Here is a 21,848-nt window from a genome sequence, read left to right as displayed (position 1 = left end):
TTTTTCGATATCCAATATATATTCAATATGCATTTTTATTTTCTCACAAATTTAATAATGTCGCATTAAAGATATTATCTACTACCTAACTAGCTTATCGTCGTTCTCTTTTAAATCGAATGATACTCGAACGAACGAAGAAAACTAGAAGGAATCGTGTTTGTAAGAACCTCGCAATCGAATTCCTACGACTCGCTCGGTCGAGTTCTTTCTTCTCTTGGATTCTATTTCATCTCGATGACTTCCTCTCCTTCCTTCCTTCCTTCCTTCCTTCCGTCTGTCTTTCCTTCCTTCCTTCCTTCCTTCCTTCCTTGTTTCTTCTTTTTCCTCTTCTTCTTCTTCTTCTTCTTCGATTCTTCGGCCGAATTCCTTCGTTCGTCGCGGCACCGGTGAAAGGAATCGCCAAAGGTTTCTTTATTTGGAACGACCGATAACCGTTTCTTTCCGCTTACGGCTTCGACGACATAGTCGCGAGCTCTTCGTCAACCGCCATTATTCTTTTCGATGTCGCGCCGAACCGAAAGGAGAAATGTGCGAGAGCGTACTTAACGGTCGTTGTTGCTCTCCGTCAGTTGGCATTGAGACAAGTCATAGTCGTTCTTCGTACGTTATCATAGCGGTAATCCTTCAACGATTGAGCTAAACTGGCGTAATGGATAAATTACGCTACTTTGGCGCATAGTCTTCTCTCTATTATTTATCTTTCTCTCCCTCTTCCTTTCTTTTTCATTCCCTTTCTCTTTCCCCCTTTCTCTCTCTCTCTCTTTGGTTTTTTTTTTGTTACATTCATACGTAATACACGTCATTTGTTATCACATGAATTAATACGATTCGTCCTTTAAAATATTTATACATTTTTGTTTTCATTCATTTATTTATTTATTTTTTCTTCTCTTTTTCTTTTCAATTAATTTTTATCCGGTTTATTCATATAGGATTTATCATGATCACATTCGTAGAATCGAGTAACGTTCGTAGAATCGAATAACGTTCGCGCGTGAAACAACTTAATCGATGGAATCGAATTCCCTTTCCTCGTAATTCTTGATTAAAAGAAGAAGGAGATGGATGGGATGTAGTGGGTGTAGACCTCAACGGTTACGAGCAACAACGTGTTCCAGATACAAGAGAATCGCGTGCGTATAACGACGAAGCTCGTTGTAACGCCCCTTAATTGGCTCGCAATTAATATTGGCCGTGTTGCGTGCATCGAACGAAACCGGTGCGCATTCGTATAATTCTTCCTCAAAAGGATGAACATGAGAGGAAAAGAAAGAAAGAGAGAGAGAGAAAGAGAGAGAGAGAGAAAGAGAGTTAGCAACATGTGCGTGCTTTTGCTCCTGGTGTGTGCATGTGAAATCGACGTTCGAGTCTCGTTAAGGCTCGTTTACACGGGCCAACCTTGAAAAACGATTAAAATATTAACGTGTTGCAAGCGCAAACAATGAGAGTTATGTGTGTTCGCTCAAGGCTATATCGTTCGAAAGATTCCGAAGAACTACTATCTCTTCTTTTCATTATCCTCTTCTTCATCATTTTCTTCTTATTCTTCTTATTTTCGTTTATAACGATTTATACGTTGTATCGTTAGAAACACGAGCGGGAAATAATTCAATCCTCTTCACCTGCTACTTATTCTCTCGAGGTCAATGGCTGCTTCTGTTGGCCGGTCAACTACAGAAGATCGACGTAACTCGATTGGATTATTATCAAGCGAGAAACAACGAGAGGGATGGTAGTCGAACAGGATGAATTCGTCACGATGATCATCGATGTTATTAATAGGTAACGAGGGAGAAAAGTGGTCAATTTTTTGAACGTTGCTTGGACAGTTAAAGAATTCAATATATATGTGTATATATATATATATATATATATATATATATATATATATATATATATAGATGAAGAAATCGTTATATATATATATATATATAATCATTCTAATATATATAACGATTTCTTTATTTCACGATTCTTTAATCACGATGCTAAGAAGCGTTCTTGCGTTTCGTGATTTCATTCAAGATAAAAACTTAATGCGAGATACGGTTCAATAACGTCCATGCAGTAGCTGATCGTATGGTTAATGATAAGTTCTAAATACGACTATGATCTATACACATTACGCAATACATACTGGTAACGTATACAGATATATCCTCGAACTTGAAGGCCTTCAACAAGTACATAATTAAATGATATCATCTATTAAAGTATACTTTCTTCTGCATCTAACGTTCAAATAAATACTTACTAACATTCATTGTGAAACTTTCAATGTTGTTAGCATTGAATGAACGAAACTGTGAAGTAAATAACATGGACTTGTTAAAATGCTCGTCTTATTGCGAGCAACGCATCGTTAACAATACAAATACACTCAAGGATAAGGAAAGAATGAAGAATGATATTATGAATGGTTTTTGACTTTATTCAATTAAGTTTTCCCTTTGTTACAGGCATGTGCTCCGAGATACATATGGTTTTCTCTATCACAGCCAAGATACGATCCTGACGAATCGAGATCGATTAAAGAAACCATCGCTGGTAATCGAAGAGATCCAGTCGGTACCTGTTGGGTAATCGACAAGAATTTCAACGAATCTCAAGAATTTTCCCCATGTCGAACGAGTGAGTATTTTCTTATTTTCTTTTTTTTCTGTTTTCTTTTTTCTCCCCATTCCTCATATCGATTACCAAAAATCAATTAAAAACATTCGAGTATTTCACCACGCTAGTTCGAAATACTTCGATGATCTATCGTACATGTGCTGACCATTCCTTCCTGGATTTAACTCTTGGATTTAGGGAAAAATGTTGAAGAATGACGTCTGTTTAGACTCAAATTCGAGTGTTATAAACAGTCGTAAAGTGGCGAGTCTTTGTTTGAAACAGACATATCTTTGCTACTGTTCCTTCTTTTTATTAGTTCTGCTCTTTCTCTTTTTCCTGTTCTTTTTTTCCAATTCGTTTTTCTTTTTTTTTTCTTTCCCTGTTAACGTTAAGAGGAATTTGAGGAGTCTCGAATTTATCCGAAGAAAGGTAAATCCTTGACGGAAGGGGAGAAAGTTTCGAGGATCACAAGGATCAAGGCGACATATGGTCATGTTCTGAAACTATAGCAACCATAAATACGTCTCGTAACAGGATACTTCCTGCCAACCCGTAGGTACTTACTTACTTACCTCCCCGCCTTTCGCGTTTTAATGACAAAAGACATATCGACTTTCGTTGTGTGAGACCCTACGAGATCCAAGCTTCGTTGTTCCGTGATAATTTCAAGTACAACAAAATTCAATTAGCCAAGGAAAAATGTCGATAATTCTGTCTATTCTCTTCGAGTTAAACATTTCCGATCGAAATCTCACAATTCATGTACTATCGAGAAAGGAAAAGTCATCTTTTGGCTCAAAATTTATCTGTGTTTTTTTTTTTTTTAACGTCGAAAAACACTTGACTCCAACGATCCAACCGAACAATAAGAGATAACAATCGTGCTAATGTAGCTTCTCTGCGTTATCGATTTTCTTTATCGTCAGAGTAAAGTAGCTGTTCCGTGTTATCTCATAAAGGCAATATCTTATTTGCGACGAGGAGACAAGGGGAAACGCATTACCTCGAAATTTCGATCATTGAAGCGAACTCTCATGGCGTGATCTCATCGCCGAGAAATTCCAAGCTCGTGAATCGCGTAATTAAACAATTTGTTGGATCCGAAAGTTAAAGAGAAAAAGAGAGATAGAGGAAGAGACAGAGAAAGAGAAAGAGAAAGAACGATTAGAAGAGAAACGAGAAACCGTAAGCATTTTAACATTTTCCTTGGAATTGTATTTTAGCGAAAGGTTCTATCTGCTTGATGGAGGAGACACTTTGTAATTTATAACGCATCTTTCTTCGCATTTTATTTTACGAATGAAAAGTCGTAACATCGTCGCGAGCATTGTTCGTTTTTATTGTGAAAGAAAAGCCACATCCTCTCGCCCGTATGCCTTTCAGCGGTTTATCTTTCAAGCACTGTCACCAATAGACAGATACTTTTACCAGCATACAGGTACTCACTTACTTGACACTTGTTCGTGAAACTTCTGACGTATGACCCATTCGTTGAAATTAACGAAAGTTACGTTAATCAAGATACTTATACTCGGAATCGCTATTAATTTTGTCACCTGAATTTATTAAATTTATTTTTATTAAAAATGAAATGATACGAATGAAGAAACAATGATTTGGTTGATCGACAAACATTGATTGATTTTTTTTTTTAATAAAAACGATCGACGAAAGAATTGAAACGAATAATTCTTTCTTACAAATAAATTTTACCATTCAATTAAATGGACTGACTTTAATCGTTTTTATAGAAATTTCTATTTTTAATTTTATCGCATGTTTTCTCAAAGCAAGTATATTATGATTTTTTTTTCTATCTATTTTATAATCAATTTATTACTATTGGATTTATGGAAATTGATTTTATTGATATATATTTATACGCCCTGATTGGATAGATATTGTATATTGTTTATATACAACGTGTAATGCATTAATGTTTTTCATATTTTTTTATGCATTTATATTGTTTATTTTTATGATTTGTATATTACATATTGTTTTTTAAAATATTTAATGCTTATTCCATACAATCAATCAATTTTATCAAATCTAAATGTTCCAATACTTCTGATTTAGTTTTTGTTATATATTTTGACTAGTTTAATTTTTCATTTTGATATTTTGAAAACATAAAGACAAGTGTGGTTACATAAATGACTAACGACGTTACATAAGTTATTACGATCAATTTGCTTGATTCAGAGTCTGATAAAAAAAAAATTTCCTATATTATCATCTTCCCTTCATACTTATTTTCACTGGTATCTCTCATGTTTAGACATATACATTAAAATGCTATGTTTTTCATTATGAAATTCAAGCTCGTATCGTTGTATCGATCAAAGTTAAGATAATTTGTTACAAAATAATAAATAATGATTTGAGTAAATTTAAGTATAAGGTTAAATTGATGGATTACATGAATTTAATATTAATAGTATTAAAAGAGAAATAATTTATTAATTCTTCTTTTATCAGAAGAAAAGTGAAATCTTTATGAGCAATTGATCCATTAGGACGGATTAAGGATTCATTTATTATAGCTAAGTCTTCAATTAAAAATGGAATTTTGTTGTATAGACTTGTACAACGTTTGATTTCAATCCGACTATCATATTTGATCGTGTATAAATGTGTCAAACATGGAACAATTATCGCACGGTCGTATATAAATGGACTATTACTTTATTTTTGTTAACTCGATAAGGTTCATACGTATACATGCTTTTTAGATCGTCGATTTAAAGATTGTCGGTCGCGGTATCCGTTAGATTAGAGAAAGCAAGGACAAAACGCGAGGAGCACATTCCACGACGAAAGGCACCCACTCGTTCGCTGGTGTTATATAGATACGTTGAAAAAAATGATAATTAGAAGGCGCCATAGAGCGCAAGCGGTACTAAGTCAGCGCCGTTCTAACGAGGCCAATTAGCACTTGATCCTACTTGAATTACGATCGAGTTGGCGATTTCTGCCTGCCGGTTATGTTGCTATACGTTCTTTCTTTTTCCGGCTTGCCGATTCATTAAAACAAATTGTTGAGCGACACCAATGCAATTTATCGCTGTGTTTCGACGTTAAATTCACATCATAATCATTTTTTTTGTCATATATATACATATATATATGCTTTTCGGACACCATGTATGTGGTATGTAAAATGTACAATGAACGATTACCATGAATAAATTAGGAGTTTCACGGAGAGGAGAAAAAAATAGCATAATAATAAATGTCAACGTGTTCTTGATCATATTATATATATATATATATATATATATATCATATAAAAGGTTTCTATATTACCGACGTGGATATAAATAATTCTACAATTAAAGAGAGAAACAGATAAGGAACGAAGGTCGATAACCGATATAAAAGAATAAAGAAATATATGGGAGCGACAGTAGCAATGGCCTTCGAATTTCTATAGAAAAATGATACGATAAAATACGCGTTCAACTGTACGTATAATAATGCACAAATGCGTGGACTTCTCACACGTTCGCAGCATCCGAGAGTATCACAGTGACTCCATTCATCGCATGTAATTCGATTAAGAGACGCGCCGGACAACGTGATTCCCGAACCACTCGACTTTGTGATTTCGATTCTTTCGTCTAAACAATCTTTTACGATTCACTTTTTTTTAATTATCAATATATTAAATATTTCGATATTCGTTATTACATTTTCTATATTTTTAAATAAAGTTTAGAAACATAAGAAACTGATCAAATCGGCAAAATCAAATTTTTAAAAGTATCTCGAACAGAAATGTTAAATATTTCTTATAAATATTTATTGAACAAAGAAGTTGAGAAGTCGACAAATATTCGCGATTAACTCGAATGCAATGCAAGGACTTTCTTTTCTCTCTCTTTCTCTCTCTTTCTTTCTGTCTTCTTATCCGTGACGAGTAAAAGTCCGGAAAATACCGATCGATCTTGACTTTTTATCACGTTTCTCCAGTGCGTCAATGATCAGAGTCGGATCACGGATCACGAGAAACGATCGATGTAATTGCGTGAGTGGCAGCTCTCGTCCAAAGTGACCAATCGTTCGTCGGTCTCTCTCTCTTTCTCTCTCTCTCTTCGTCTTTCTCTCATAACGTATGTAAAAGTTCATGCGTGGTGGTAAAACACACAAATACACACATGTGTGTGTGTATGTGTGTGTCTATGGAAGAAAGGCACGGCCGAGATCCTCCGACCGGAGAGCAGACCGGATATTCTCCCCCATTCGAGCCTACATTTCTTACAGTCCGTGCACACTGCTATGACCCTGCGTCGACGGTCTTGGACAATATTTAATTCAATTGACGATTGACCATTCCAATTGAAATATTTCATTATCAATCAGAATTAAAAATGAAATTATTTAAATCAATGTTGAGACACTCGTAAATAATATAAATTTTATTAGATATTTACTTGTTAATCGAATTAAATTCTCTTTGCGAAATTAATGTTATATATATATATATATATATATATATATATATATATATATTTTATTGTTTTTTTTCTCATTTGTTATTAATTTGAAAAATCTTTTAAGTCAATTGATGATGATCAGAATTGAAATGATTTACATGTTTTTCTACAGGATTATTTCATAAATAATTGAAACTAATACAACTAATTATTTCGTAGACACCCTGTAAATCTTCGTATCGTTTTATTCATAAACGTCGACATATCTAGTTCCGTCTCTGTTTCGCAATAAACGCATCGTCACTTCTATCGCTCCATCGAGATTTGGTCTTCTTAATTAATTAATTAATTAATTAAACGTGGCCCTACGTCGAATTTGATTCGACATTGCAACTTGTTTGATCTTCTGGTATGTCGATAGAAAAAAAATGTTTGAAAAATTGTAGATATTTCTCGTGTTAAAATATTTAATTGAAAGATCATTGAGAATGGAATGAGGTTAATTATTTGAACCTCTTAAAAAGTTAACGTTCTAATTTAATTGAACATCGATATTTCTCTCTCTCTCTCTCTCTCTCTCTCTCTCTCTCTTTTTTTATTTTTTCTCTTCCTTTTTTCTTATGAATAGATCGATAAATTTATTTTTCTCTTAATAAGTATATCGTAAAATAGATCATAAGGTTATATGAGAGATATGAAAAGCTTGACCGTTCGAGTTTCTCTAACGATTTCGTTTATTTCTTTTCATAATATTAATAGATGATTCCGACGTTCCTTCGTTTGAAAGTGTGAGAAAGATTACGAACGAGGTTACGGCAAGAGATGTACGTTGTAGGTACCTAACACGCATCGTACGCGTTTCATGCGTGGCGTGCGTGACGTAAGCGTATTCGTGGACGACGGGGTTTGGCTTTGCTGAGGTCAGGGATCCAAACAGGGAGATCTGATCTCAAAAGGCAGATTTCTCACGTCCGCTTACGTCGAGAGATTCTCAATGTAGGTATCAAGAAGCTCCATCTTATTTCTGCGCGAATTCGATGCCTTTCTTTTTATTTTCTTTTACTTTCTTATTCTCTCTCTCTCTCTCTCTCTCTCTCTCTCTCTCTCTGTCTCTTTCTGTCTTTTTTTCTTTCTTTCTTTTAGCTTCCAAAGTTAAAAATCTGTCGTTTGATATTCGAGAAACGATCCACTTGTAATCTTTTTCCGTCCTTATCGAACTCGTAACTTTCCACTTTATCGTTGACATTGTCTCAGTTTCATGCGATAACCGTTATGGTAATCGTGACTTGGAGAAAATTTAAGACCACCCTGGGCGACTTTTCTTACTACTTTCATCCTTTTCTTTCTTTTTTTCTTTTTTTTCTTCTTTCGTATTTTTACCTTCTTATCTATGTAGCCGTTCCGATAGCCGCTGACAAACAGTAGTGACCGTAGACTGAAAGTTCGGAAGCTTTCCCGTACGGTCGGAGATAAGACAGATAGCACGTGAAACTGGAAGCTTCATTCTCTCTCTCTCTCTCTTCCTCTTTCTCTCCCTCTCTCTCTTTTTCTTTTTCTTTCTCAATTTAATGCCAGATAGTTTATTCGAATTATAATTAACATGTTACGTAAAGGAAATATATATATAGATATTTTAACCTTCGTAAATAATCAATAATTAAATTGGCAAAGAAATCTCATTCTTTTCAATGTAAAAATTTTCAATATCGGTATACCGGAAATAATGTAACGTAAAACGAATGTTAACGAAAAGGTTAATTAATTAAAATCTTTTATCCTTATCTATCGATAAGTTATCGAAGTTTCCTGCTTGGCGCCTGGAATTTTTCTATGGAACTAAATCAAAGAAAAAGGAATTCTCTCGTGGGCATGGCGAACTAGGATATATAGAGAAAATGAGTCGTAGACTAGCCGAGCGAAGATCGATCCGAGGTTAATGATGCGTGCACCTACCCATTTAGGCGTATGCACACGATGCCTTTGAAACGTATGCCGTTCAACTTCCTAGTCAATAACTCGTAATACTCGAGGTTCGACCTCCGGCGTGTTCAAATGCCGTCGAAATGCGCCAGAGTACTACTTCCGTTATAAGTAATACGAATTTCAAAACTTTCGAGAATTTCCTGAATGTATTTCAATCGAAATCCCGATTATTTTATCGATCATCTAGATAACGATCGAGCGAAGCTGTTTGTCTATTAAAAAAACATTTACTGTTCCTTTTTTCTTTTTTTAAAACAAAAAAAAAAGAAACCATTGAATCATGACAAATACCAAGAATATTATGAGATTGGCGAAGTATGAAGAATTTCAAGAACAAAAAAAAAGAAGAAAAAGAAGGTCATTCACTATATAATTGTCCATTTCCGTTTCAGGGTTTTGGGGATACCACAGGCAAGGCTCATGTCAGGCCGGTTTGGGTGCCGCGATGGCCAAGGTAAGAAAGAAATTTAAGTAACAATTTTAGAACAATACTCTTTCATTCTTCTCATTATTTTATATTCGTATAACCGCGAAAATTAAGGAACAATGACGCGGTATATAATAGTTGCATTTTTTTTATCGCTTCTTTTCTTTTCTTTTTTTTAACACACGAAAAAGAAAAGAATGGTAAGAGAATCGGTGAGGCGGATCTCTAAAGAACCTTTAACGGTATAAATCCCAAAAGAGGGTTGGAAAGAGGGTATGTATATAAATATAATGCTGGTGTGTCCCGATGCTGGGCAACACGTCAGGAAAAAGTTAAGGGACGACGTGAGGGGGGTCGGTTAGAACCGAATATGGCGAGGAATGCGAATTCCTACTCTACGCAACATCGCGATGTATTCGTATTCTTATTTGTACGGTGGCTTACCCACGGTCCAAAGAGCAATCGGTAGGATTCTCTCTCTCTCTTTTTTTTTCTTTTTCTTACACACGGTCGATTGTCTTGTCGAAAGCTCGCTTTTCTGAAACCCCCATTTTTTCGATTTGGTCCCTCCAATCGGGTCAGGATCGAAAAGACATTTACGAGGAAATTTTTCTTCGATTTCTTTTAATTCCATACGTTCCTTAAATTTTACGGAAATAAAATGGGTTACCTACGTACTTATATTATGGAAAAGAAAGAGAGAGATAGAGAGATTTATCCTCATGACACTTGTACCCATGTTACGTTGTATATCTCACTATCCGTCTTCGTTCCTCGTTATTCTTCTCTTTCTTCTTTTCTTTCTTTCTTTCTTTCTTTCTCTATCTATATCTCTATCTCTTTTCTTTGTCTTTTTCTTTTTGTTTTGTTCTGTTTTATTTTGATTTGGTTTATTTTCTTTTTTTCTCTCGATCGTGTGACCTACCGACTTCGATCTAATCTCTCTGCGCGTAAGAAGTTCCTCGACACGACGTCGGAGCTTCGTATAAACTGAGACGCGGAAAAGAGAGTAAAAGAGAAAAAGATATATATATATATATATATATATATATGGGAATGAGAGAAAGAGAGAAAGAGAGAGACAGTGCTTTCGCGCAGCGGGACAGCTTCGATTGCCGCCAAAGAAATAGTGGGACAATTCCGCGAGCACTCAGTTGCTCGGCTATCTTCCTCGGATGTATAATTCAGAATTGTCCGGCTATATGGCAGATGTTTAATGCATGTTTCCCCGTGCAGATCGTAGCCGACTTTACTCCTCTCGCGAAACGGCATTCAATGTTAATACCCCGCCCTCGCTTCGGTTCAATCCCCGTGCTTTTACCCACGCTTTGAAAATCGACCCTCTTCATTCCACGTTCTCTCTCGCTTCATCCCCATCCTTAAGCAACAAGTGTGCCTTAGGCCTAATTCACTTTCGAAATACTATCTTTTGAAATAGTATCTATGTCTTCTTGAATTTTTTATTTTCTTTTTTCGTTTTTTATCTTCTTTTTTTGTTTTCTTTTTTCTTTCAGGTCGGACATTTATTGCCAATTTTATTTAAGTCAAATAATATAAGCGTGACGAATAAATGATATAAGCAGATTGATTCTATTATGAAAAAAAAAAATAATAATAATAACAATCAAACGTGACATTTTTCCTTTTTTCTCTTTTTTATGTTCTTTTTTTTGTTTTATTTATTTATTTTCTTTTTTTTTAGAGGAACGAATAAAACGTCAATTTTTTAAAGAAAATATTAGGATATTTGAACATATATTGATCAGTTCCAAATGAATACGAATAGGAATTCTGACAGTTCTGTCTTTCTCTCTCTCTCTCTCTCTCTCTCTCTCTATATATATATATATATATATATATATATATATATATATATTTCCACCTTTCGAAGACGAAATGGCAAAGAGAAGAGAAGAATGGACATTGCAAGAAAAATTGCTATTGTTTCAAAGGACGGAGCCGAGTCTCACTCGACTACTAAATCTCACTGGCGGTGATTTAGAGGGCCTTTCGATGCCAACGATCGTACGATCGACCATCGATCTTCGCGTTAAACTGCTCGCTTCTGGAATCGCGTACCCTTTCCTCGAAGCAACTTACACGCGTTATCTTTGCAGTGGATCTGTTCGAGATCGATCGATCGATAGCCGGCTCGATAACGATCGATGCCGATTCTTCGATACGATCCATCCACTTTATCTCGATCGTTTTCTCGAGTTCGATCGTTCTGTTCGATGCCATGCAGAATCATTTGGATTTGGCAAAAAAAGAAGAAAGAAACAAGAAAAAAAAATGAAAAGAGAAAAGAAAAAAGAAAAATTGTGTATAACAGATTCCTCTGTCCTCAAATTATTCGTTTAAAAAAGAAAATCGATGAAAATTAATACGACGTTAAACGTTTCGATCGATTGAATTTCTGTCTCGGTCCTACCAATTCATCGAATGTCGTTTGCACGCTCGTCCATCCGATCATTCGAGATCTCGATGATCATTTATGCATAGAAACCGATCGATGCCTGTGTATCTTTTCGATCGATCGCTTCGATGTAACTCTTACATCGTTTCTTGCTCGCCAAAGTCGTCCAGCCATACGTTTCTTGCCCTCGAGAGAGTACAATCTCTCTTTCTTTCTTTCTCTCTCTCTCTCTTTCTTTGCTTGCATTCGATATGGTATATTTCAAGCGATGCACGTTTAAGGCTTGTAATATCTAGGCTTCGCGCATGCCTGTGTGAGTGCGTGCATGCGTCTGCGTTTTTTCTTTCTTCTGTGTTCTGTTAGCGGAGATGCTGCGAAAGATAATTTCTCAAACGATAGTTTGAAGTGCACGAAATATCCGCTAAAAAAAAAAGAAAAAGAAAAAATAGAAAACAAATAAGTAAATAAAAAGAAAAAAATAGAAGAAGCATATGCTCGTAAATCTCACGACGATTTAACACTCGCGGAATTTCTCTTTTGCGAAACGTTAGACGTTTACGTCTACGTCCTAATCGTTTCATTATGTCATTAATTTTTTTCTTCTTTTATTTCTTTTTCCTCCTTCTCTTCTTCTTCTTTCTCTTCTGTTTTCCTTTTCCCTTTTATTTGTTTGTTTTTGCAAGAGTACCTTGGTAATATAGAAAAGATCGTCGATATACATTGGTAGTCATTGTGATTCTAACACGATAAACGTATCAATAGTAAAACGCGTAAGGACCGAGGGAAAGAAATGTAAGAAATTCTTCAAGCAAAGGGTTAAGTACTTTCAATCTCGACTGGCATGCCAAGAGGGTGATCTCGAGCTTTACTAAGAAAGAAAGAAAGAAATAAAGAAAGAGAGAGAGAGAGAGAGAGAGAGAGAGAGAGAAAGGAAGAAAGAAAGAAAGAAAGAAAGAAAGAGAGCACGAGGCCTGGGATGTCGGCATAAATTTCACTCAGTACTCCCGAGTACACATTCGGTCGCTCGGTTATATTTCAATCTCGAATGCTCACTCTTTCTCTCTCTCTCTTTCTCTCTTTCCTTCTTCTTCCGATCGGCGCCAGAATACAACTCGTGTCGGTCGTGTTTCGTGTAGACAGACCGGTGCCTCCGACCGCCATTGTCTCGGTTGCAAATTTTTCCCGTGTATAAGCATCGAGTCGACGCTACTCCATAGGGGGTACAAGTATGCATCGTCTCTCTCTTTCTCTCTCTCTCTCTCTCTGTCTTTCTTTTTCTCTCGTTCTTTCTTTCATTTCCCATTCTCTTTCTCCTCTCGTGTCTTCTCGTGTCCTTACGAGACCGAGCGACAAATGCACGTATTTGCTTACCGTTGCACGACTAATGCTTCGAACGCGCTTCTCCACAATGAAATTCTTATGCGACCGTAGTATTAAGAGAATTCATTTGATGTAAACAATTAATTTATTTCCCCGATTGAGAAAATGCCAAATTTGAATCTCTCGATATCGATACGTTATATTAAAAAAGAAAAAGAAGAAAAAATAAATAAATAAAAATAAATAAATAAATAAAATAAAAGAAGGAGAAGAAAAGAAAGAAAATTCGCACCATTTTCTCAATGAAGTATGACGAATAATTTTTCGAATTTTTCATACAACACAGATGTATATGTTTTCCTGAAAATTCTTCTACCTTTTTCTGTTCGAAATTTCTACCTTTCTCTGTTTCGTTTCGTTCATTTTTTTTCTTTTTTTTTTTATTTTTCTTCATTGTTGCAAAGGAACAAAACAAAAATTGCAAAGACGTACAGAAGTCACGGTTGGTAGGTATATCGGTGTAAGTACGCATATGTATGTGTGATTATGTGATTGTAGATGTATATGTGTGTTTATGTGTGGATTGTGTATATATGTATGTGTGTATGTGTGTGTGTGTTTAGTGTGTTCGCCCATCGAGACATTGGGCGTTCACGTGACTCAGTCGCACGTTTGACATCGTTGTGTATCCTCTCTACGAGGAGGAGCTGGAGGAGGTTCCCATTGTTCGGCGAGCGTGCGAATCGCCGGCGTTGCGGCCGGTGCGCCGTCTCACAAATAATAACATTTGTGGACACGAACGATAAATAAAGTCCCGGAGCCGAAATGCCTACCGAACTGGCGCCACTTTAACTCGTACTTTGACCGTCCTTTACTGACCGACCACCGAGACGTATCGCATCCGATACTTTTCCTTCTTCCTTCATTCTCTTCCAGTTTTAGTTCTTTTTATTTATTTTTTTCTTTTTAATTTTTTTTTACAACATTCCAACTCGTTCGAAATCCAGTTGTAGCCAAGTTGAAAATTAATGGGAATCTGAGCATTAAATCGTAAGGTAAACGGCGATTAAAATGAGTTCGAGTTGAAAGAGAAGACTCTTTGTCGCGTCGACAAACGTGTCTCCTTTACGTTTAAAGTGCGCCTTTAGAGTCTACGCGTAAATCCCTACCAAGAGAGCTCTGAGAGTCAGGATATAAAAGGATGAGGGAAAAAAGTTAAAAGAATAAGAGAAGAGAGAAAAGAGAGAAAGGAGACAAAAAGAGAAAGGAGAGAGAGAAAGAGAGAGAGAGAGAGAGAGAGAGAGAGAAAGAAATAGAGTAGAGAAAAAGGAGAGGATATATGCAAGCACAGGACGGCGGGGCAAGGGATGAGGAAAGGGAAAAGAGTTTCAGGTGGCCATTTAAGGCTTGGACATTTCGTTCTGTCACCGCGTTCCGTGTTCACCGTCGACTGTTTGCAAGGAGGCCACCTACGCGCGCCGGTGGTCCTGCTTGCATTGTTTTATAAACGGCCGCCATTTCTCATGATAAGGAGAGTAAAACGAAGTTAGACGCTAGTTTTCTTTTCGCGATTCCTTGCAGGTACGCGGTACTTCTTATCCTATTTCTCTCTCTCTCTCTCACACACTCACTTTCTCGCTACTATATACCTACTTACATATAGGTACATATGTGTGTGTGTGTATGTGTGTGTGTCTACCTATAAGCTTTTCTTTTATCTCCGATACGATATTTCCCGCGACCGGATTAGGCAAGTCTCTTCAACCTCTCCCGACCCTTTCTCCTAATAAAATAAAAACTAAAAGTATCGCGCCCTCTTTTGTCCTACTATCTTTTATCTTCCCTTGAATTGCTTTCCAATCGTTAATCGCGTTTCTATTCGTTCTATTCTCTATACAATACGCAATTGTGTATTGTAAGCGTTTATTTAAAAAAATCGATACGTTTATCCTCTCTATAATTTCTCTTTTTATAATCATATATATATAATATTATATTATGTAAATTATATATATATATAAATTTTTATAATTATATATATATATATTTATAATATTTTATTTCATATATATATATTACAATATATTTTTTTCTTTTCTGTTAACATTCTTTATCTCTAACGGATTCTCTATGATTACCTATCAAGAAATAATTATATATACCAAACTCAGCTGTAATTAATTCGATGCTCAAAGCACGTGACTTTGCATTTCCTTTAAATTATCTATCGAACTTATAATCTTCCAGAAGATCATAAGCGTTTATGCGTATTTCTCCTTTTCATCCTTCTGACTGTCCTTCTCAAATGATTTCTTCTCTTCCATCTTTATCGGCACCATTACCCACGACTATCATAGGTCCCCCATTTAATTTATAAAACTCGTACACATCTCCTTGTGAGTAGGCGATCGGTTACATGTGTCGAGCGTAGGTGCACTCCGAGAAAGTGCATCGGCATTGTTCCGCGATTAACACTTTGATCCCAATGATATTTAAAACAAGACCTTGACTCCGGATCTTTATTCTCGATATAATGATGAAGTGGATCTTTCATCGATCGTCGAATGAATTTTGTCGCTTTTTGACAATCTCTTTTGATCCTTGAACGAGGAAAAAGAAAACAAAACAAATAAAAAGAAAAGAAGAAAAAAATTTATAAACAATTGCATTACGTAATTTCGATTTGTTCTAATGATAAATGATAATTATTATTCTCCACTGATTCGTCGTGCTATTCATTCTCTTTTCACATTTCTATCATATACATACGTTTTCATGTATGCGTCTGATCATGCATTTGCATTATATACTTACTACATGCGTACTACTTCGATTGCGTAATTTTGCAGGAAAAAGAATGAAAAGGAACTGCCTCATCTATTTTCCACACGTTTCTGGTCTCTTACGAGATCATTCATGCTCTGCAGGCTATTAATTAATATGTATGCGATGCGTAATCTTTATTACAGTCGTTAGATGTCTCCGTCGTGGTTCTTACCGTTACACAACGTGAACGCAAACGTCATGGAAGCGTGCGTGTTAGTAAGATAATTTATAGGCTACTATAAACGCGCGTATCTCGCTAACGGACAAAGAGATACACTTTAACCGGTTCCATACGAACACGAACTCCGAATGAACGCTATGAAATCGTAAATGTAATATATATATATATATATATATATATATATATATATATATATAAATATATAAATAATAGAAATGTGAATTTCCAAACGAAATCAATTGAATATTATATAGTGGTAAGCATTAAAGGATCACTTCGAGTTAACAACGTTTCAAGTTACGAAAACTCGAGATCGATTATTTTTTTAGAATCGGTTTTGAAAATAGTATATCGTCGTCGTACGTTAAACGCCATGGGAAATGCGAGTCGTGAACGAATTAATGGGGGTTTAGGTATGTCGACGATTTCGAGTGGCACTCGAGAGAGAGAGAGAGAGAGAGAGAGAGAGAGAGAAAGAGAAAGAGAGAGATTAAGTGGCATTACCATCGTGAGTTTTTAAGTACCTTATCTTCATTTTAATAAATCACATGGTATCAGAAACTTTAGATAATGTTTTAATTATTTTTCGATTTTCTTTATTAAAATTCCGTTCAATCGTCTTATTACAAAAAAAAAAAAAAAAAAGTATTTGCAACTAATGTTCAATTTCAAAAAAAAAGTTATCTGCCGATAATTAATTTAACGTTACGATTTGACACAACGTTGTAGAACAACGTTTTAATTTATTTTAACAATGTTTAATTGGAAAAGTTCTCTTTTTAATCTTTGCGTATAAGCTAATGAAAAGGATTAATGATTAAAATTAATTAACGCCAATGATAAAAAGAAGTATCCTTAAAAGATCATTTTTATCTGCGATTTCTCGCGTACGTTTCGCTCGACAAATTTAATATGAGCATGCATGCATAACCGTGTCTCCTCTCCTTTTCCCCCCTTGCATTCGAATAAAAGCGTACACACGTTCCGTGAACGACCGATTTATCGCGTGTTTGTGAGACTCGTATACAGAGTAAGTACATGAGTATGTACATGTACGTGACTATCTTCGAAGTTATCTTGTTAATTAAAAAGAAAAATTCGTGTTTCGTGGGTGCACTCGGTTTCCTGTTCGTCTCACATACTATTGTATTTACCAAATAGCAATGCATAATGTTAATGAATCGAGCTTTTCTTACACTTTTCTTTTTTATTATTTTCTTTTTTTTTATTTATTTTCTATTTTTTAAAAAATTTTTTTTATTTCTTGTTTTTTTTTGTTTATTTTTGTATTTCCACTTCTCCTTTTTCAATTACATCGAAACAACGAATTTTAATTCTCTTATTGATTTCAGAATGGCGAGAGACTCTTTATTGGTGCACCAGGAAGTTGGTACTGGCAAGGTAAGTGATCGCTTTTTCTTTTTTCGATCTTTGAAATAATTGAAGAAATCTTTGAGGTTCAACGAATCGATGAAGCATCATTTCGTTTTCTTCTCGAACAAGATATTTTTAAAAGGAATATGAACAATTTCAACAATAGCTAGCATAATTCATTTTCTATCATTTTAATTAATTATCGAATTAAAATATTGAATTTTGACGAAAAAAAAAAAAAAAAGAAAAGAAAAGAAATAAAGAAGATTTAAGCGATTTAAGTTACTCAATGACGAGGATGACGAAATTTGTGCTTCATCGTTGTCTTTATTAGAAATACGTAGGTATAGATTTTTTTTTTATTATTGTTTTATGTAAAAATGGATTGAATTTATTTATTCACGCTATCTGCTACTACAGGACGATTCAGAAGCGGCAGAAACGAGACGGATTATTATTAATTTGAATTAATATCTTTAAGTGATTTAGAAAGGATAAAACGTTTCAGGTCAGCTATATTCTATCAGCACCTCGATGAGATTCCAATTCGTGGCAACTACGTCCTTCCTTCAGGAAGAAGTTGCAGGTACCACGTATTTGCAGCTGCCTAAATTTCTCTCCCCCCTTTTTTCTAATAAATAAAACAATATACATGTCTAAGTGATAATCGGTTTTTAATCAGCTACCCATTTTCTCTTGACTCTATTTGTTGCAAACCACTTTAAAAAATGCCAAATTAACACGTGTTGCTTGATTCCTACGCTGTTATTTCTGAAAATTCATTAAGGAAAATCTTCGTAGGAATGTGTCGAGTAATACACAAAAAAAAAACAAAAAAAAAAGAAAGAAAAAGAAAAATCTTCTACCCTTTTAATACTCGCTTGGCAGTGGATCCTAATTCAAATCTATTAATCATAATAACGATTCGTTTGAATTTTTTAATTACGACGCTTGTTTGTGCCTATTTTGTCAATAACAAAAGAAAAATAAATAAGAAAAAAAAAACAAACAACAATCGAAAACATTAACGAATAATTAATCTAAAATCGATAAAATGAGCTTCGTGAACGCTCATTATTCGTTAATTACTGCCAGGTCAGTTTAGGATGGTCACGTCTAACAGGTGCAGGCCGCTTTTTCCAGCTTCACATCTCAAAGCAGAGCCGTTCAACGTAACATTGGATCCATCTACCCTGCTACTCGTAATCGTTCTAATCGTCGCTCCAGTTTTTCTCTATCGTCGTATCTTTCAAAAGATATCAAGACAGTTGGAATGTCGCTGCGTATAAATAATGTCACTATCGATACCGACGATTTACGCTTAAAAGCTAAATATTAATATGAATAATAGTGTATCGCTTGTAAACCCGCAAACATGTCCATCATTTGTGATATTTCACGATTGCGATTCTTCATAATCGTCAATGATATTCTACAAAATAAATAAAAAATCTTTTGTCGTTAACTAAAGAAAGAGAAATATAGTCATTTAGATTAAATATGCAATCTTGAAAGAAATACATACATGGACATGCCACCCACTCGAACGAGATCGTTAATCATCGTCTGAAATTTTTCGTCCTTAAAGATACCATACAATTCGCTTTACAGGGCAAGCATTTTCGCAGCCGTTGAATAGTCGCGCCAAAATGATGTCTACAAAGGAAGCTCCGGCGAACGAAGACGACAGTTACATGGGCTACTCTGTCGCCGCGGGAGACTTCGTTGGAAACGGAGACAGTGGCACGGCTGTTGGTGTACCCAGGGGATCTGGTCTTCGTGGCAAGGTAAGATATACTCTGACCTTACTGCTAACCAACGATAAATAGCTACCTAGCCTAATCGTAATTTCTTTTTTATAACTCTTTCTTATTCACCGATTTCTTCTTTACAAAAAAGAAATCTAACTATTCGAACGTAATCTTTTTTTTCGTTCAAGATAAAAAGAAACTGATAGCCTCTTCAGTTAATTTTCTTTTTTACGAGCTATCATATTATAGTTGTAACATAAGCATACCTTTCTTATATTGTACCGATGACTATGGTATCTTAAAAAGAATGATCTTGAAAAAGAAATGTCCATATCATTGTATTTTATTTGTCATGTAACATACTTTCATATCATTCAATCCGACGGAAATATCTAGATAATTGACTTTAAATAGAATACCCGGTATATATATTATTATCTTCGTTGTTCTAGGTCGTACTCTTTACCTCCAGCATGACCAATCATCAAAACGTCACAGGTGAACAAATGGGTGCTTACTTCGGCTATTCCGTTGCAGCTGGTGACATTGATGGTGACAGTTTAGACGATCTTATAGTCGGTGCACCGATGTATACTATTCCGGACAATCCAGAAATGAATATCGAAACCGGAAGGATCTATGTTATATATCAAGGAGGAGCTCACGAAAAATTCCGAAAGGTTGACAGCAGGTAAATAATAAAATAATATCTAATGTCTCGAATTTTAAGAAAATATTATTACGATCTAATTAATCTAATATTAGATTAAATTATATACTTTTTAAAGGAGAAATGATTAGTTTCTTTATCTGAAAAAAAAGAACAACGAAAGAAAAATTCGAAAAATGTTCAAATTACATTAGTGTTCGCTGAACTTTCTCGATAAGGTTTTTATCTTGTTTTCTCAGAGACGGAGAGAGTAATCGCGGACGTTTCGGTTTGTCACTGGCCTTTTTAGGGGATATCGATCATGATGGTTATGGTGATTTCGTCGTTGGTGCTCCTTATGGTGGAATAAACGGTCGCGGCGCCGTTTACATTTATCACGGATCGAAAAACGGTGTTTTAGAAAAATATTCCCAAGCTATTCATGCGGAAGAATTGAACGTACCAATTCAGACCTTCGGATTTTCCGTAGCTGGTAGCTTAGATCTCGATGGGAATCATTATCCTGATTTGGTCGTTGGTGCTTACGAATCCAGCTCAGCATTCTTCTTCAGAGCGCGTCCAGTCATTAAAATGGATTCTTTCGTGACTTTTGAAACTGAGTCGAAATTGATCTCTTTAGATGATAAGAATTATACTCTCTCGGATGGTACCAGAGTTACTTCTCTACCATTAAGAGGATGCTTCAGATACAACGGCGATGGTGTCGCATCAAGATACGTGTTCAATGTTCAATACGTCGTCGACGTTAAGAAAACAAAGGCTCCACGACTGTTTTTCATTGAACATGAGAATAAAAACATGATAAACAAGACGATTACACTCGAACAAAATCAACAACTTTGTCGTACAGTACAGGTAAACTAGTCTAATCCTATTTAACTTTCTTATCATCATTCGTACATGTTCTGTTTTTATTTAAAATATTATCGTTTAGGTTTACGTGACACCAAATATCCGTGACAAATTGACATCGTTGGAAGCAGAATTACGTATAAGTTTGAAAGACGATCAGTTACCCGATAATCGTCCACGTGATCCTAGAATATCTCTAAGACCTGTTATCGGTGCTACCATGTCCAAAAAGGATTCATTATCGATAAGAAAGAACTGTGGTCCTGACAATGTTTGCATACCGGATCTACAGCTCAGTGTGAAACCAAACGTCGAACGATATCTTCTAGGATCCGGAAAGAAATTAGAACTCGAGATTTTGGTGATAAACAATGGCGAAGACGCGTTCGAAGCGACTTACAATATCCAATTGCCAGCTGGTATCGATTACATCAAAATCGAGAGAATCGACAAGACCGAGGTACCTGTACAATGTTCAGCGCCTAAACAATCGAATAACAATACTTTGCGTTGCGATATCGGCAATCCTCTTCCTCAAAGACAATTGGTCAATTTCAAAGTGCTCCTACAACCTGTAACATCTAATAGTATGGCACCGTCTTACGAATTCTATATGGAAGTAAACACGACCAATCCCGAAAACGGTACAACGACCAATGACAATAGCTGGCACTTGTCTTTACCGATTTGGATCGAAACGGAATTACTCGTGGAAGGTGAAAGTCGACCCAAAGAAATCTATTACAATCCTTTCAATTACACTGGAACGAACGTTACGACTGAATCAGAGTTTGGTCCAGCAGTCATTCACAATTATATTATATATAATCAAGGACCATCGGATATACTTGAAGCAGAAGCATTTCTGATATGGCCTGCTCAAACTCTTGCTGGTGAAGAATTGTTGTATTTGATTGAGCAACCGGAAATGACCGGACCGATTGCTTGTGAAACGGCAAATGCTAATTATCTGAGTCTCCAGGTAAGTGATAA

At 35.6% G+C, this 21,848-nt stretch overlaps 1 protein-coding gene across 2 annotated transcripts in view; it reads left to right on the top strand.

Moving 5' to 3' along the window:
• The window catches only part of LOC124427087 (integrin alpha-PS2), a 50,848-nt gene that overhangs the window by 25,685 nt on the left and 3,315 nt on the right, over positions 1 to 21,848 (top strand). The window contains exons 4-11 of one of the 2 annotated variants that reach the window (XM_046969556.1): positions 2,463 to 2,634; positions 9,431 to 9,492; positions 17,561 to 17,609; positions 18,091 to 18,168; positions 19,194 to 19,369; positions 19,786 to 20,024; positions 20,243 to 20,858; positions 20,938 to 21,837. In XM_046969556.1, the coding sequence (XP_046825512.1) occupies positions 2,463 to 2,634; positions 9,431 to 9,492; positions 17,561 to 17,609; positions 18,091 to 18,168; positions 19,194 to 19,369; positions 19,786 to 20,024; positions 20,243 to 20,858; positions 20,938 to 21,837 (2,292 nt within the window). The remainder of the gene's footprint in view (positions 1 to 2,462; positions 2,635 to 9,430; positions 9,493 to 17,560; positions 17,610 to 18,090; positions 18,169 to 19,193; positions 19,370 to 19,785; positions 20,025 to 20,242; positions 20,859 to 20,937; positions 21,838 to 21,848) is intronic. The other variant, XM_046969557.1, reaches the window with a different exon arrangement.

The sequence above is a fragment of the Vespa crabro genome, chromosome 9 (genome assembly GCF_910589235.1).
Source record: "Vespa crabro chromosome 9, iyVesCrab1.2, whole genome shotgun sequence".
Lineage (NCBI taxonomy): Eukaryota > Metazoa > Arthropoda > Insecta > Hymenoptera > Vespidae > Vespa > Vespa crabro.
This window is presented reverse-complemented; position numbering and strand designations above follow the sequence as displayed.